This window comes from Hypanus sabinus, chromosome 7 (assembly GCF_030144855.1).
Source record: "Hypanus sabinus isolate sHypSab1 chromosome 7, sHypSab1.hap1, whole genome shotgun sequence".
NCBI lineage: Eukaryota > Metazoa > Chordata > Chondrichthyes > Myliobatiformes > Dasyatidae > Hypanus > Hypanus sabinus.
In genome coordinates this window covers 6,248,534-6,267,085 of record NC_082712.1, presented here as the reverse complement: position 1 = coordinate 6,267,085, position 18,552 = coordinate 6,248,534, and the positions used below count along the sequence as shown (strand labels likewise).

Genomic DNA, 18,552 nt, shown 5'->3' with positions numbered 1-18,552 from the left:
TTTTTTGGCTCTATTTTCAGACGATCATTTTCCAGATAGATTTCCATGAGCAACAAGAAGAAATCTTACCTCACTGTGGAGAGTATCCATCAGTTTTTTCCCATCCGCAGTACCAAACACTTGCCAGTGAAACTCCGGCACAGATCTCAGCAATTGCTCCTGAGCATGTTTCAGATCCGCTGCCCTCTGCATTGTGGGCGAAAAGCAGGACATTCAGTGCAGAGAGAATCAGAATCAAGCTTAATACCACCAGCATATGTCAAGAAATTTGTTAACTTTACGGCAGCAGTACAATGAAGTACATAATAAAGTGAAAAAAGAAAACTAAATTACAATAAGTGTATATGTGTGTATATATAGTAGTTAAATAAGTAGTGCAAAAGATGGGGGAAAATGTAGTTAAGTACCATTCGTAGGTTCAATGTTCATACAAAAATTGGATGACAGAGGGGAAGAAGATGTTCTTGAATTGTTGCACTGTAAAAAAAACCTCTTACAACAATAATTAGTGAGGCACAGGGAGATCTATATTTGCCAACAAGTACATCAACATTGAGTCCTGGGAGAAACTTTCAGCTGACCACATCAGGTGGAGAAGCATCCTGAAATCAGATGAGGAAAAATTCCTGAAAGCAGCAGAAGATATAGATGCTACCTTTGCAACTGAGGCTACCACACTTGGATTGGTCTAGTCAGCCAGAGAAGGCGCTGTACAAAATAGACAGCTAGGACACAACATCCATGGTCGCCCTCATCCAACGGAGGGCCACAATGCATGCTTTGATAATAAATTTAAATTGGACTTAGAACTTTGAATGCAGAATAAAGTGTAACAGTTACAGAGAAAGTGCAACACAGGTAGAAAATAAAGTGCAAGGCCCACAACATGGTAGACTGAGATCTTTATTCTACAAGAGGTCTATTTAAGTGTCTTATAACAACAGGGTTATAAGACTCTGTCCTTGCATCTATCTTCCTTACCAATGACTCAACCTTTCAGTTAATATTTAGGAAATCTTACACAAGGACTCCAAAGTTCCTTTGCAACTCTGATTTCTAAATTTTCTCCCCATTTAGAAAATTGTTTGTGCCTTTATTCCTTCAAGCAAAGTGAATGACCATTCAGTACATTTCCCTGCACTGTATTCTATCAGCCACTTCTTTGCCCACTCTCCTAATCTGTCTAAGTCCTTTTGCAGACTACTTGCTTCCTCAACACTACCTGTGCCTCCACCTATTTTGTATTGTCTACAAAGCTGGCCACAAAACCATCAATTTTGTCATCCAGTCATTGACATATAATGTGAAAAGAAGCAGTCCCAATACAGATTCCTGCAGAAAATCACTAATCACTGGACAGAAAAGGCCCTCTTCATTCCCATTCTTTGTAACTAAATTAGAAAAGGCCTGCTTTATTGCACTCTTTGCCTTCTGCCAGTCATCTAATCTTCTATCCATGCTAGTATCTTTCCTATAATACCATGGGCTCTTGTATAGAAGCCTCATGAGCAGCATCTTGTTAAAGGCCTTCTGAAAATTCAACACCTACTGACTCTCCTTTGTCTACACTCCCTGTTATTTCCTCAATTAATTCCAACAGATTTGTTGGGCTATATTTCCTCTTCAGGAAACCATACTGACTTTGGCCTTGCTTTACCATGTGCCTCGAAGTAGCCCAGAACCTCATCTATAACCTCACCTTGTTTCCACACTTCTTAGCTTAATGAGCCTAAAAACAGTCCTCTACGCAACTTGGCAATCCCTGAAAAGATATCAAGCAAGACGTTTGTTGAAATTGTTATAACTTTACAAAATCACTCGATCCCTAAACTGCTGGCAATAGCTGAGAGATTTAGAGTTTACAAAATGAACCAGTCAAAAGATGAAAGAGTTTCTGAATACATTGCAGAACTGTGCAAACTTTCCCAGTAGTGTAACTTTAGAGATGGACTTTCTGATGTACAAAGGGACAGGCTTGTATGTAGCACGCATAGTCAAAGCAATCCGAAGAGGCTATTATCCGAAAGAGACTGAACCTTAGAATGGACATTAATTATGGCAATATCATTAGGGACTGCAGCAAAAGATGCAACAGAACAACAGAACAGGAGGTTAGTATGTGAAATGCACAAAATGTCCCTGAATGGTGCAAAAAGGCAAAGGTGTTATCAATGCACCAAATTGTCCCATGATGCAAATCACTGTTGGTTCAAAGAAAAAGTTTGTACATACAAGGCATAGAGAAAATGTGCAAGGCTGACAAAAAGCACAACTGAGTGAAATCTCAAACACAAAACGAAACAAATGCATAAAGTTGCCAAATGTAAAACAGAATCAGTCAACATAGAGTCTGACAAAGGTGAACTGTAATGCCTGGAACAGCATAGTATAACTGAAGCAGATCACAAAATCACCTGGATCACAATAGATGTATCTGGTGAAAAGACAGAGGTTGACTACAACACACACAAAATGCTGGTGGAACACAGCATTTTGTGTGTGTTGTTGTTTGAATTTCCAGCATCTGCAGATTTCCTCGTGCTGACTACAACAGACTGTTTTATAAGATGACACGAGAGAAGACCTCAGTAATGCTAAAGACTTACACAGGTGAAAAAGTGTCTCCCAAAGGCAAACTAGAAATAAATGTGACAGTTCAGTCAGTTGCCAAGTGAAGCAGAAAGGACCTTTGAGATTGGTCAGGAAATCCTGGTGCATGATTACCAAGAAGACAAATGGACTCCCAGTAGGATAGCTACAGGAAGTGGGCCACCGATGTACACAGTAGATGTTGGAGATCAGACATGGAGACGTCATGTGGACCAGATACTGGATGCTCAACTAAAGAACACACCTGAGTCAGCTGCATCCAACAAGACTGACACATTACAGTCACTGGACTTACCTCTCAGTGATGATCTCACTGACAGCAGAAACCAAGAATGTTGTCTTAGATGGAAACTAAACCAAACCTGTTGCCACTCCACAAGCCCAGAGGCACTAATCGTGAAAGAAGCAGGATAGTGCTTCCCACCCAAAAGACCCAACCTTTAGAACTGTGAAGTTAGTTATGAACTGTTATTGTGAAAGCATGTTTATTTATAATAATACCATAGGATCATAAGACAAAGGAGCAGAAGTAGGTCATTTGGCCCATCGAGTCTGCTCTGCCAATCATGGGCTGACCAATTCTTCCAGTTATCCCCACTCCCCTGCTTTCACCCCATACCCTTTAATGCCCTGGCTAATCAAGAACCTGTCTATCTCTGCTTTAAATACACCCAATGACTTGGCAACCACAGCTGTTTGTGGCAACAAATTCCAGAGATTTACCAACCTCTGACTAAAGCAATTTCTCTGAATCTCAGTTCTAAAAGGACATCCTTCAATCCTGAAGTCGTGCCTTCTTGTCCTAGACTCCCCTACCATGGGAAATAAGTTTGCCATATCTAATCTGTTCAGGCCTCTTAACATTTGGAATGTTTCTGAGATCCCCCCGCTCAATCTCCTGAACTCCAGGGAATACAGCCCAAGAGCTCCCAGACATTCCTCATACAGTAACCCTTTCATTCCTGGAATCATTCTTGTGACTCGTCTTTGAACCCTCTCTAATGTCTGTATATCCTTTCTAAAATAAGAAGCCCAAAATTGCACACAATACTCCAAGTGTGGTCTCACGAGTGCCTTATAGAGCTTCAACATCACATCCCTGCTCTTATATTCTATACCTGTAGAAATGAACGCCAACATTGCATTCACTTTCTTCACAACCAACTCAACCTGGAGGTTAACCTTTAGGGTATCCTGCACAAGGACTCCCAAGACCCTTTGTATCTCTGCATTTTGAATTCTCTCCCCATCTAAATATAACCATATAACAATTATAGCACGGAAACAGGCCATCTCGGCCCTTTTAGTCCATGCTGAACGCTTACTCTCACTTACTCCCACTGACCTGCACTCAGCCCATAACCCTCCATTCCTTTCCTGTCCATATACCTATACAATTTTTTTTTTAATGACAAAATCGAACCTGCCTCGTTTGCTCCTTTATTTCTTCCACCAAAATGCATGACCATACACTTTCCAATATTGTATTTCATTTGCCACTTCCTTGCCCATTCCCCTAAATTATCTAAGTCTCTCTGCAGGCTCTCCGTTTCCTCAACAGTACCTGCTCCTCCACCTGTCTTTGTATCATCGGCAAATTTAGCCACAAATCCATTAATACTGTAGTCCAAATCATTGACATACATCGTAAAAAGCGATGGTCCCAACACCAACCCCTGTGGAACTCCACTGGTAACCGACAACCAGCCAGAATTCGATCCCTTTATTCCCACTCTCTATTTTCTGCCGATCAGCCAATGCTCCACCCATACAAGTAACTCTCCTGTAATTCCATGGGCTCTTATCTTGCTAAGCAGCCTCATGTGCGGCACCTTATCAAAGGTCTTCTGAAAATCCAGGTACACCACGTCCACTGCATCTCCTTTGTCTACCCTGCTTGTAATTTCCTCAAAGGATTGCAGTAGGTTTGTCAGGCAGGATTTTCCTTTCAGGAAAACGTGCTGGCTTTGGCCTATCTTGTTATGTGCCTCCTGATACCCTGTAATCTCATCCCTAATAATCAATTCCAACAACTTCCCAACCGCTGATGTCAGTCTAACGGGGTCTACAGTTTCCTTTCTGTTGCCTCCCACCCTTCTTAAATGGCAGAGTAACATTTGCAATTTTCCAGTCATCCGGTACAATGCCAGAATCTAATATGGGTTTATGAAAGGGAAATTGACTGAACATATACAGTTTGATGTTGCATTAATCTAAAGGGGGAGAAAGTGTAATGCATGGATCGATTTCTTTTATGCACTATGTATTGATTTGTTCTTTGTGGATGTGCATTGTTCTCTCTCTCTCATTGCAATGTGAATATACCAGGTAAAGCCATCTCCTGTGTGCATGCTTTTATTTAATTGATATGTAGTTGTGCACAGACACAATAGTAAGTTTACCTGCTTAAACACAGAAATTAATGTTGCGTTGCTGGTCTTGTGATACCCATGCACTCTGAGAATGTCCTGGATGATTCCTGATGTAAGGACCACATTAATTCCATTCCCCAGTGTGTGAATCATCAGCGTGTGGAACAGTGTGGTGGCAACACATGGCCTCTTTTCTCCCGGAGTAGCTACTTCAGAAATCATCACAAAGTATGGGTGGTTCTTGTTCAAGAAGGTCTTCCATTTGGGATCTAAACAGCTAGAGAACTCCGTGTGGACTGGGATATTGGTGTTGTGCTGAAGGTGGAGAATCAATGCCGTACGGATCGAGAGGTACATGCAACTTTGGTTCCAAATACATTCAACATCCTGGGAAGAAAGGACGGATAATTACTGAACAAAGATTGATGGCGTTGTTAATACTGTGGAAGATTACCCAAGGACAGAAGGGGATCTAAACCAGTTGCAGAAATTGGTGGAGAATGGCAACTAGAGCTTTATCTGGAGAAGTGTGAGGTGTTGCACTTTGGGCAATCCAACATTGTGTGCGATTCTGGTCACCTTCCTACTGCTGTCAATAAGGTTGAAAGAGTGCACAGAAAATTTACAAGGATACTGAGGTCCTGAGTTATAGAGAAAGATTGAAAAGTTTAGGACATTTTACCCTGGAGTGTAGAAGAATGAGAGGAGATTCGATAGAGGTATACAAAATACTGAGGGATATAGATAGGGTGGAATCAAGTAGGTTTTTTTTTCAACTGAGGTTGAGTTGGACTACAACTAGAGGTGAAAGGTGAAATGTTTAAGGCAAACAGTAGGGGTAAACCTCTTCATGAAAAGGGTGGTAAGAGTGTGGAACAAGCTGCCAGTGGAAGTGATATTTGAGAGAGTGATTTCAACATTTAAGATAAATCTGGATAGATACATGGATGGGAGGTGTATGGAGGGTTATGGTCTGGGTGCAGGACAATGGGACTAAGTAGATTAATGGTTTGGCATGGACTAGATGGGCTGAATGGCCTGTTTCTGTACTGTAGAGTTTTATGGCTCTGTAAAGGGACAGTGCACAATTAATGGCAAGATCATTAACAAGAGGGATTTTGGGGACAAAGTCCATAGCTCTTTAAAAGAGTTCACACAAGTTGATAAGGTGCTAAAGAGGCCAGTTGTTAAGCTTTTCTATATTAGTCATAACATATACTTGACAAATAAGGTAAATCATTAGTCTTTAATACTTAATAAACTAATAAACATTGATCCCCTTGAATCAAAGAGGCATTTAAAAAACAACACTATTGGGGAGTTTGAACTCATCAGACCATAAGACAATATGGCATAGGAGCTAATTAGGCCTTTCAGCCCATTGAATCTGCTTCAATGTTCCATCATGGCTGATTTATAATATACACTGATATCTTCTATAAACCCATCAATTCCCATGTTTTTTTCTTGACTATACATCTTCCCACCCTCTTTCCTGTAAAAATGCCATTCTGTTTTCTCAGTTCCTTCATCTCTGCTACATCTGCTCCCAGGATGAGGCTTTCCTTTCCAGGACATCAGAAGTGTTCTCTTCAAAGAATGGGTTTCCCTTCCTCTACCATTGATGCTGCCCTCACCAGCATCTCCTCTATTTCCTGGACATCTGTACTCACCCCATCTACCGGCTTAACAGGGATAGCGTTCCTCTTGTTGTCACCCAACAATCCATGAGCCTCCATGTCCAAGACATCATCCTCCACAATTTCCACCATCTTTAACAGGACCCTACCACCAGACGCATCTTTACTTCCTCATTACTCTCTGCTTTCCACAGGGACCACTTCCTCCATGATTCCCTTGTTCATTCATCCTTCCCCACTATTCTCCCTCCTGGCATTTATCCTTGCAAGCAACACAAGTGCTATACTCACCCATTCACCTCCTCCCTTATCTCCATTCAGGACCTTCCAGGTGTGGCAACACTTTACCTGCAACTTTGTTGGGGTTGTCCACTGCACCTGTGCTCCTGATGAGGCCTTCTCTGCATCAGTGAGACCCAAAGTGGACTGGCAGAACACTTTGTGGAGCACCTTTGTTTTATCTGCAAAAAGGGTAATCTCCCGGTGGCCAACCATTTTAATTCTTGTCCCCACTCCCATCCCAACACTTCAGTCCAGGACCTCCTCTTCTGCCACAATGAGGCCACTCCCAGATTGGAAAAGCAACACCTCATATTCCATCTAGGTAGTCTCCAGCCTGATGGTATGAACATCGATTTCTCCAACTCCCAGTAAATTTTCCCCTTCCCTCTTCTTCAATTCCCCACTCTGGCCCCTTGCCCCTTATCCACACCTACCTATCATCTCTCCCTGGTGCCCTTCCAGTTTCCATTTTTCCCATCGTCCACTCTGCTCTCCTGTTAACTTCCTTCTTCTACCAATCACCCCCCTGCTTCTTATGCCATCCCTCCCCCACCCAACTGGCTTTGTCTATCACCTTCCAGCTTGTAAACACAAAATATTCTGCAGATACTGGGGTCAAAACATCTTCCAGCTTTTCCTCCTTCCCCTCCCACTACCTTCTCATTCTGGCAACTTTCCCCTTCCTTTGCAGTCCTGGTGAAGTGTCTCAGCCCAAAATATCAACTGTTCATTCATTTCCATAGATGTTGCCTGACCTGCTGAGTTCCACCAGCATTTTGTGTCACTGCTGATTCATTATCTCTCTCAACTCTATTCTCCTGCTTTCTTCCTGTAACCTTTGATGCTCTTACCAATCAAACTCTGTTTTAAATATACTAATGATGCAGCCTCCACAGCCGTCTGTAGCAATAAATTCTGCAGATTCACCACCCTTTGGTTAAAGAAATTACTCTTTATCTTCCATGAGCCTTCATTTTAGAAAAATAGAGGGAAATTCTAGGCAGTTTCTAGAGTAGGTTACACGGTTGTGAGCCGTAGATTTCTATGTTTCTATCTACGTCCTAAAGGAACTTGTCTCTATTCTGAGGCGGTGACCCCTGATCCTAGACTCTCCAACTATAGGAAACATCCTATCAACATCCATTTTATCTAGGCTTTCAATATTCAGTAGGTTTCAGTGAGATTCCCCTCTCATTCTTCTCAACTCCAGTAAGTACAGGCCCAGAGACAATCAAACATTCCTCATATGTTAAATGGGACTGGATAAAGATTGCAAATTTCCTTCTTGAAGGACACCTGGAAACTGGATGGGATTTTCCAACACTGCCTTTAATGAGTGGGATTTGAACTCTGCAGGCTCAGTGTTGCTATGCCACCACGCCCACATGTGGAATGCTTTCGTGCAGCCCCAGGTGAAACAACCAGCCCTTTCAATAAAAATAACATCAATTTGAAAAATTTTACTTAATTCTCACCTTAAAGAATGTGATGATAAACTTGGCCTGCTTTTGGATCAAGTCAAACAGGAAGCTCTCCACCAGATAAAAAAAGTGCAGGTTCTGCCCAGGGTCAACAGTTGCATTGTGGACGAACATTATCATTAAGGAGTCACCATCGATGACAAAGAACTCTGACTCAACAAAGTCACAAAGCAGGCTGGTCATGCTGATTGAAGAAAAACATTAAATGGAGACTTGAGTTTACCATAAAAGTTTTCAAGAAGCCCAAGCCAATTCTCATGCAGTGTAGTACTTCTGAAGAGGAATCACTGTGGTATTCAATCATTCATTACGTGCCGTGTTGTACGGCGGAGATCATGGTCTATCTATGACCTTGATTGTCCTTGGCAGAGTTGCTGCTTACCTGAGGCTCTGTGCCTGTGATGCTGCTGCAAGTAGGTTTTTCATCGTGCCTGTGCACACACGGACTTGTGCAAGTGACAGTAAACTCGATTTTGACTTTTGTGTTGAAGTCTCTGGTTTTACAGATAAGCACACTATCTGTATTAGCAAGAGTGTGTTGTTGGTATCTGTACCCTTGCTCATCAGTGCCATATAGGAATCACTTGGTAACACTCCTAACGTTGGAGTTAACTATGTGGGATCCCACACAAGATACTGGCACACTAAAACAAAGGAGTAAGCTATCTTGGATGAGATAACTTCTCCTCCTTTGCCGGCCAAATATCTCATGTCAGGACTTCAGAGAGCAACCTTGGGCTACATGCTTTCTTCTCTCTCTCTCCCTCTCAATCATCATACTTAACACTCAGTGGTACCTGCTGTACCTAATAAAGCGGCCACTGAGTGTATGTTTGTGATCTTCTGCTGCTGTGGCCCATCCAGTTCAAGGCTCGATGTGTTGTGTGCTCAGAGATGTTCTTCTGCACACCACTGTTGTAACACAGTTATTTGAGTTACTGTCACCTTCCTGTCAACTTGAACCACTGTGGCCATTCTCTTCTGATCTCCCTCATTAACAAAGAACTTCCATCTACAGTACTGCCACTCACCAGATGATTTTGTTTTTGGCACTATTCTCTGTAAACTCTAGACTGTTGTGTGTGAAAATCTCAGATCAGCAGTTTCTGAGATAATCAAACCACCCCGTCTGCAACCAACAATCATTCCAGGGTCAAAGCCACTTAGATCACATTTCTTCCCCATTCTGATGTTTAGTCTGAACAGCCACTGAACCTCTTGACCATGTCTGTATGCTTTTACGCGTTGAGTTGCTACCACGTGATTGGCTGATTAGATAATTGCATTAACAAACAGGTGTACTAACAAAGTAGTCGCAGAGTGTATGTTGTTGTTTATTTTGCAGGTGTAAACTGTCGATTCAGCGTCCCTGAAACATCTTTATTTTTCCTTAGTTATGGCTTCCCCCTCAGAGTTGACACAATCTTTCCCAGATTCCTGCTTGTAGTCTCTTTGGAGAGAAGAGCAGAGTTCCCCGATCACCCTCCACTATGTCTGCCAGCTCCAGCTTCTCGCATCATTCCCTTTCCAATTTGTACACCCCTCCCCTCATCTTACTACTTTCGTCCTCCCACATGGATTCACCTTCCATTTTGTGCTCTCCCCCTCCACCCTGATTTCTTATTTCTACTGTCAGGAGGAGGGTCATAGACAAGTTACTGGTGCCTTAAAACCAGTCCTTCTGGGCAGCCAGAGCTCTTTAGCTGTGGATGGCTGTTCACTTTGGTGAAGCAAAACTCTAATCTCAAACCTCCACTACATTGCAGCTATACACACTCATGGAGAAGGCTTTGGGAGTAAAACCTGAGGAAAAACCAGGAGCTGGAGTCCCTAAAGCAGTCCTACGTTGAGTTCAACACTGACCGGCATCTCCTGCGACACTGCCAGTGCCAAACTATATCAGTCTCTGTCGTTCTTTTGGATTCATCAGCTGCTGGAGAAAGGGAGCCTGCTGCATAGGCAACAGCTTGCATTCCATATTGTACTGACCTGGCTTGCTTATCACATAGACAGCTGGGATACAATATCCATGGTTGACTGCGAGCAATATTACTTTATGTGTTGTGTGTGTGAATTATATGTACTGTGTTGTGTTGGTCTGGTGGAACATTATTTCATCTGCGGTATACATGTGTACCGTTGAAGGACAATAAACTTGAACTTGGACTTAGTACTGAAACCTATTCACACTCTAATCTCTCTGTCTTTGGCTTCCTGTATTGCTCCAACAAGGGACAATTTATGCTTGAGGGACGGCACCTTATGGTCTGTCAAAGTCAAAGTTGAGTTAATTGCTAGGTGCACTGGCACAATGAAAAACTTACTGTCTCCAGCATCACAGGTAGATGGAAGTAGCATTCAAAAGATTAAACATAAATTATACATTTACTAAAAAGAATTAGAGCAAAAAGTCAATGAATGTGTCTATGCATACTGTAGTCTTTTGGATTCAATTTTTAAAATCAAACAATTGAGGTAATTGAACACAGAATTCGGAACAAGAAGGCAGCGGGAGAGCACTTAAGGATTTCGAGTGGGAAGACATTTTGAGTTCTCGGGAGAAGAGAGAGGCCGGACTGCGCAGGCGCGTGACGTCAGCCAGTAGAGCGCGAACAGTTTAAAAAGAAGGCAGCTGTATCCGGCGGGCAGCGGAGTGAAAGGGCTTTGGCTTCACGGGCTTCGGCGGTAATGGGACAAGGTGAGGCTGTTGTTGATTGCTAAAGGAGGTAGTATGTGTGTGAGGCCAATTTTCTGTGGTCGTGTCGGACATGGGAGGTCCTGGAGTCTCCCGGCGTCCCGGACGGCCACATCTGCACCTGGTTATTGAGATGCAGCTCCTAAGGGACCGTGTTAGGGAACTGAAGCTGCAGCTCGATGACCTTCGTCTGGTCAGGGAGAGTGAGGAGGTGATAGAGAGGAGTTACTGACAGGTGGTCACTCCGGGGCCACGGGGGACAGAGAAATGGATCACAGTCAGGAGAGGGAAGGGGAAGAGTCAGGTACTAGAGAGTACCTCTGTGGCTGTACCCCTTGATGATAAGTACTCCTGTTTGAGTACTGTTGCGGGGGACAGCCTACCTGGGGGAAGCAACAGTGGCCGTTCCTCTGGCTCAGAAGGGTAGGGAAAGGAAGAGGAAGGCAGTAGTGATAGGGGACTCTATAGTCAGGGGGTCAGACAGGCGATTTTGTGGATGCAGGTGTTATATCCGCAGCCCCCTCCTTTGTGAGAATCGCAAGAGCACTAGTTGAGGGGGGGTCAGTAGACCCAGGAAATGGGAGAGAGAGAGAGAGACGTGCTGGATGCCTCGTTCCACTGGTGATGCAAATTAACGCGACATTGACCATTGTCTCCTGGAGACCATGTTTATGGATTGGGGACTATGCTACGTGCAAGCCCTCGGGCAAAGTGGGCTGGTTGAGAGAGAGATTACATCATCCCAACCTGATTGACATCTGAGACCCCATGAGGAAGTATAAAAGAGGGTCTGGGGGAACAACCCCTTTAGACGCACCAGAAAAAGCGCTAACGATCCCGTAGTAGCGGGAAGCCATTTGAAGGAAGTCACGTGCATTCGATTCCGTTGCTGGAATCAGTGACTGGAACCACGGAAACCAGCTTTAAGCTAACAACGGGGAAGCCCGCTCCCCTGATTCAATGGATTCGCTTCATAAAAGACCCGGGCAAGTTTCTTTTCTCACCAATCTCTCTCTCTCTCCAACAAGTGAAAACCCAGCGGTCCCCAAAAGGCTGAAGCCTGCAGGAACTGAGTGACTTTTATATTTCCATTGGACAATATATTATCCCCTAGACAAACGATTGAGCTGTTTCTTATTGATGGTTATTATTAGACCCGCGCTTTGAGATTGAGTAGTGACGACGTATATTAGCTGAATGTTTGTATTAATCTTATTTTTGTGCCCCTTCATAAATAAAGACTTTTAAAAATAGTACCATCAGACTTCAACGGAACTCTCTATCTTTGCTGGTAAGTGATCCAGTTACAGGATTTCGTAACAGTTGGGGTTCTCGTCTCGGGATTTGACACCAAATTGGAGGGCCAGTGAAAAAGAAATTGATGAGGGTAGGGCAGTGGATGTGGTCTACATGGACTTTAGCAAAGCATTTGACAAGGTCCCTCATGAGAGACTCATGCAGAAAGTCATGAGGCATGGGATCAGTGGAACCTTGGCTGTTTGGATAAAAAATTGGCTTAAAGGAAGAAAGCAGAGGGTAGTTGTGGAAGGAAAGTATTCTGCCTGGAGGTCGGTGACTAGTGGAGTGTCGCAGGGATCTGTTCTGGGACCCTTGCTATTTGTGATTTTTATAAATGACCTGGATGTAGAGGTGGAAGGATGGGTGAGTAAGTTTGCGGATCACACGAAGATTGAAGGAGTTGTGGATGGAGCTGTAGGTGGTCGAAGGTTACAAGAGGATATAGACAGGCTGCAGAGTTGGGCAGAAAAATGGCAGATGGAGTTCAATCATGACAAGTGTGAGGTGATGCATTTTGGAAGGACAAACTCTGGTCACCTCATTATAGGCAGGATATGGAAGCTATGGAGAGGGTGCAGAGGAGATTTACCAGGATGTTACCTGGATTGGAGAACAAGTCATATGAAGCAAGGTTAGCAGAGCTGGGACTTTTCTCTTTGGAGTGTAGAAGAATGAGAGGGGACTTGATAGAGGTCTACAAGATTATGAGAGGCATAGATAGGGTGGATAGTCAGTACCTGTTTCCCAGGGCACCAATAGCAAACTCCAGACGGCATATGTACAAAATTAAGGGAGGCAAGTTTAGGGGAGACATCAGGAGTTAGTTTTTTACACAGAGGGTTGTGAGTGCCTGGAATGACTTGCCAGGGATGGTGGTGGAGACTAAAACATTAGGGGTATTTAAGAGCCTCTTGGACAGGCACATGGATGAAAGAAAAATGGAAGGTTATGGGGTAGTGTGGGTTTAGTACTTTTTTTTAAGGATTATATGGGTCAGCACAACATGGAGGGCTGCAGGGCCTGTACTGTGCTGTAGTATTCTATGGTTCTATAGAACAGAGACCAGTACAGCACAGGAACAGGCCCTTCAGCCCACAATGTTGTGCGGAGCCAATTAGTAATCAAAAGTCCAACTAATCTCTTCTGCCTACAGATTGTTCATATCCTGCAATTTTCCTCACATTTATCTGTCTGTCTAAATGTCTTTTAAAAGTCTCTAATGTATTTGCCTCTACCATCACCCCGGGCAGCCAGCACTCTATAAAAAACCTGTCCCTCACATCTCCTTTGAAATTACACCCCTCTCACCTTAAATGCATGTCCTCTGGTATTAGACAGTTCAACCCCTAGGAAAAGATACCATCTACTCTATCTATGCCACACAATCTTGTAAACCCCTAGCAGAGCTCCCCTCAGCCTCCACCACTCCAGAGAAAATGTCCAACCTCTCATTATAGACCATGTCCTCCAATCAGGCAGCAACCCAGTAAACCTCTTCTGCACTCTTTCCAAAGCCCCAGCATCCTTCCTATAGTGGTGCGACTGCAGCAATACTCCAGACGCAGCCTAACTAAAGCTGTAACAAAACACCCTGACTTTTGAACTCAGTGGCTCAAGTAATAAAGGCAAGCATGTTATATGCCTTCTTATCCACCGTATCAACCTGTGAAGCCAATTTCAGGGAGCTATGACCTTGGTCACTTCCTTTGTTTCAGAACTGGCTGTTTCTGTTGTATAGTTATCCATTCAAAGATAAAGATGAGCTTTATTTGTCATATGTAAAGTCTTGGACCAGAGGGGATAACTTCACTCAACGTCACTACCCCTATTACTGAACTGTTCCCACAACCTATGGACTCACTTTCAAGGACTCTATATCTCATGTTCTCAATATTTGTTTTCAATTCAATTTTACTTGATCTGCTGGGCATTCCCAAAGCTCTTGTTTTGGTTTTATCTCTTGGGAACATCTTTGCCCTGCATTTCACAGCTTTTACATCTCTGTTTAATTCCTCACTCACATCTTCCCTTGCAAATCATGAAGTAGCCACCAACTTTTTTCTTTATTCTACCATTCAGTATTCTTTTAAATAGGGCCATCAAGCCACTGAATATTTGAACAAGCTTTGACAAATAAACTGCTACAGGTGTTCTGACTGGCTACATCATGGTCTGGTAAGTCAAGATGAATGTGCAGGAACATAAGGAATGAAGTAGACTCTGCCCAATACACCACGGTCACATTCCTCCCCACCATTAGTAGGATCTGCATGCATTGAGCATCAAGCCAGCAACTTGGCCTTGTAAAAAAAACAAATGCTAAAGAAACGGCAAGGTTGCCACCTGATGCACCACAAGTCACAGAAGGGAACAACAACATCCAGCCAACATCAGGCAGAAGGTACAGAAGCCTGAACTCCCACACCACCAGGTTCAGGTACAGCTTCTTCCCTTTAACCATTCAGTTCTTAAACCAACCTGAGCAACATAGTTCACTTCAGTTTATCAACACTATGATATCTTTCATCACTTTGCACAAGAATTGACTTTGTGTTTTTCTTTGTTTATTTGTGCTCTTTTTTGTAAAAACTGTGTAAACTTGTGATTTTCTTGTGAAGCTGTTGCAAGCAAGTACTCACTGCACCTGTGCTTAAAGTGTACTTGTGCATGACAATAAACTTGACTTTTGACTTTTACTCACAGCATGTCACCATGGCATCCTTAGCCTTGTAATCAGAGATGATACCTTTGTCCTCTGTATCTCACTCCTATCTTGTCTGTGCTTAAAACTAACTCATTGGCTTCTAGTCTGACAAGGGGCCTTCAGACTGAAGTACAGTGGATTCTGGTTAATGGGGCCATCGGCTAATTAGGAAAGCCGTTTATTTGGGACGACTCTTAAAGAGCAAAAACTAATCAAGAAATTAGCAGGGATTCTCTTCACTTATTTGGTGCACTTTGCTGCTTAATTGGGGTAGGTGACTTTTTCTGAACAGTTTCTAACTAGAGTCAGTTATTTGCCCTTGTGTGGCCATTGGACTCTACACTGTGCTTAGAATGAACAGTTTTTAAATAGTGTCTGTTGTGTATGCTTGTGTTATGTTATTCATTTGGTCTGACAGACCCCAAATTAAAAAGCAGTGACTTTTGATACCTCATGAAGGAAGGGAATGGAGGCAGTTCATTATCTGCACTAGGTGCCCACATTGATTTTGCTCATTTACACACAATCAAAAGAGAATCACTATATGAATTCTCTGTCGATAACTCTTAGGAACAAATACAGTTTTAGAGTATTGTAGTAATATTGGTAGTATTCTAATTTGTTCTGAATTTCATTTAAATATATAATTTGTTACTACATTAAATGTAGCTTGTCATTCTTAAACTATTTCCATGAAACTTCAGCTAATTGGGTCAGCTGCTTAGTGGGGCCAAAATGTACTGGTCCTGATGGTCCAAATTAACTGGAATCCACTGCATTAACCATTTCTTCTTCAGATGTTGCCTGGCCTTAGTGTTCTTAACGATAGACAATTTTGATTGGTCTGTGAAAGTCTGTGGATCAATACTTACCGGAATTTTGAAAATAGGCTAGCCATATACGATGATAACCACTTCAAAATCTTGTCAATATTCTTCCCTTCTGAAAAACAGATTTTGGCTGTTATCAATTAAAAATACTGTGAATGTCAGCCCTGGTTCAAGTAGACATGTGGTCACTTTGGCCAAGGAATCTCATCAACAACTAAGAATGCTTATTTATTTAGAGATACAGCATGGAATGGACCTCTCAGGCCTAACAAACCACACAGTAGAGCAACCCACCAATCACAGGACAAGTTACTGTGACCAATTAACCTACGTGACTGTACGTCTTTGGACTGTGGGAGGGAAAACCCGAGTGCCTGGAATAAACATGGTCATGGGGAGAGCGTACAAACTTTCTTACAGATACTGGAATTGAACTCTGGGCGCTGTGATAGTGTTGCACTACGTGTCCAAGTTGACCATCACCAATTTTTACAGATGCACAGCAGAAAGCATCCTTTGCAGATGCGTCTTAGCTAGGTATGGCATCTGCTCTGCTCAAGACCACAAGAAACCATGGAGAGTCATGGACAGAGCTCAGACCATCAGGAAAACCAACCTGTCTTCCATGGACACTGTGTCTGCTCTTCCTTCTGCCTTGGAAAAACAGTCAAGATAATCAAAGACCCTCCCACCCCTTTCATTCTTTCTTCTATCCACTTCCCATCAGGCATCATCATCATCCCTATGTGCCATGTCGTATGATATCATCATCATGTGCCGTGTCACATCACATGAGTGATCATGGTCTCATGATCAAGCTTGTTCTTGGTAAATTTTTCCACAGAAGTGGTTTACATTGCCTTCTTCTGGGCAGTGTTTTAAGAAGGGAGTGGGGTTCTGTTGCTGCACCTTGCCCAAGGGTGACCTGCAGGCTAACAAAGGGAAGACGTGCAGAGATGTATCTCCACCCCACCACCCTAACTACTTACACTCACACACGCATGCGCGCACGCACACACATGATAGTACAAAAGGAGAGACAAGAAATAGTAAGGTCATGTTCGTGGGCTAGTTCAATGTCCGTTCAGAAATCTGATGGCGAGGGGTAGAGGCTGTTCCTGAAATGCTGAGTGTGGGTCTTCAGGCTCCTGTACCTCCCCCTTGATGGCAGCAATGAGAAGAGAACAATGTTGGGGAGGTTATAGAGTACCTTATCCCATGCTCTTTCTTCTCCACCCTGTCTACCTCTCTCCCACCACTTTATCAGTCTCTCCGGGCAACACTCCCCTGATGTTCAGGCACCCCCAAGTGCCTGATTCTTCGCCCTGCCGAGCCAGACATGGAAGAAAATACAGTATGTGTGGGGGAAAGGAGATGTTGAAATCTGTCATTAAGGACCCCCACCACCCAGGACATGCCCTCTTCTCATTGCTACCATCAGGGAGGAGGCACAGGAGCCTAAAGACACACACTCAAAGAATCAGGAACAGCTTCTTCCCCTCTGCCATCCAGTTTCTGAACAGTCCATGAACCTATCAACACTACCTCATAACTTTGCTCTCTTTTTGCATTTCATATTTGTTACATATTTCTTATTGTAACTTCAGTAAATTTACATCTTGCAATGTTCTGCTGCTGCAAAGCAACGAATTTCACAACATATGTCAGTGATAGCAAATGTGATTCTGATTGTGATTTTAAATCTGTTTCTGAAATGTTCACCAACCCTCAGCTTGCTCGCTCAGCTATTTGTCCCACCTCAGTCTCCCCCCACCCCCACCCCAGCTCTCCTTAAAACAACCATTAAGGTCATCACTTTGCAGTTACTGAGGTTTGACTTTGATGCTTACCATTGTCCCCTTTCTTGTTGATGTTCGATCTCAGGGCTAGATCCCTGAAGTCAGCTTCCTCTTCAGACTCATCTGATTCTGAGGAGCTGAAGGAAATCTCATGCCACTGATTCTCTGCATCATCTGCTTTCTCACCATGGCTCAGCCAGGTTTCCTCATCAAATTCATCCTCACTTTCTTCGTCCGGACTCTCTTCACTGTCCGTGATTAGGCTGTAATTCGCTTCCTCATCCAGATCCTCTAGATTGTCTCGATCATCTCTGTGTTGTCGCTTGGGTGTAGAGGGTCTTGTTGCCTTGTTTTTTGTTGACCTTGAACCAAAGATGTCCTGGCTCACAGGGGCTTCTGCCATGGCTTGGTCCTTCTTCAATCCAAAGGGCACTTGTTTGACTGGGCTCCTGGCTGCACCACCTCTCCAAATGGAAAGTCACCCGAGTTTCTGCTTCATTTTGGTCATCAACTACAGTGTAACACGGAGGGATCCACTCTGAGCAGTACAGTGCACTGAGACATTAACAACCGAAACTCAGTAAGTGAAACTATGACTGGGCTCAACTAAGTTTCATTTCTGCTGAAAATGAAAGTAAGCTGACTCGATGACATCAAAGAACAACAATACCAGTGTACGATTACTCAGGGCAAGCTCAGTGCAGGTTTGCACATGGAACCTTTTCTGAGCATTGATAACAATGTCTGCTTTGAGAGCAGGGTCAAGGGACTCAGTATCAAATCTATAATCAAAGGATGAAAAGTGATGAAAACCTGCTTTTTCACCACGTGCCAGCAACA

At 43.3% G+C, this 18,552-nt stretch overlaps 1 protein-coding gene across 2 annotated transcripts in view; it reads right to left on the bottom strand.

The window, feature by feature from the left end:
- The window catches only part of LOC132396523 (probable ATP-dependent RNA helicase DDX60), a 165,171-nt gene extending 146,903 nt beyond the window's left edge, over window positions 1-18,268 (bottom strand). For both annotated transcript variants that reach the window (XM_059974118.1, XM_059974119.1), the window contains exons 1-5: window positions 17,764-18,268; window positions 15,956-16,025; window positions 8,380-8,569; window positions 5,013-5,369; window positions 70-186 (exon numbers count right to left, since the gene is read on the bottom strand). In XM_059974118.1, coding sequence (XP_059830101.1) covers window positions 70-186; window positions 5,013-5,369; window positions 8,380-8,569; window positions 15,956-16,025; window positions 17,764-18,115 — 1,086 coding nt within the window. In that variant the 5' untranslated portion in view covers window positions 18,116-18,268. The remainder of the gene's footprint in view (window positions 1-69; window positions 187-5,012; window positions 5,370-8,379; window positions 8,570-15,955; window positions 16,026-17,763) is intronic.
- Window positions 18,269-18,552: the final 284 nt, after the last annotated feature.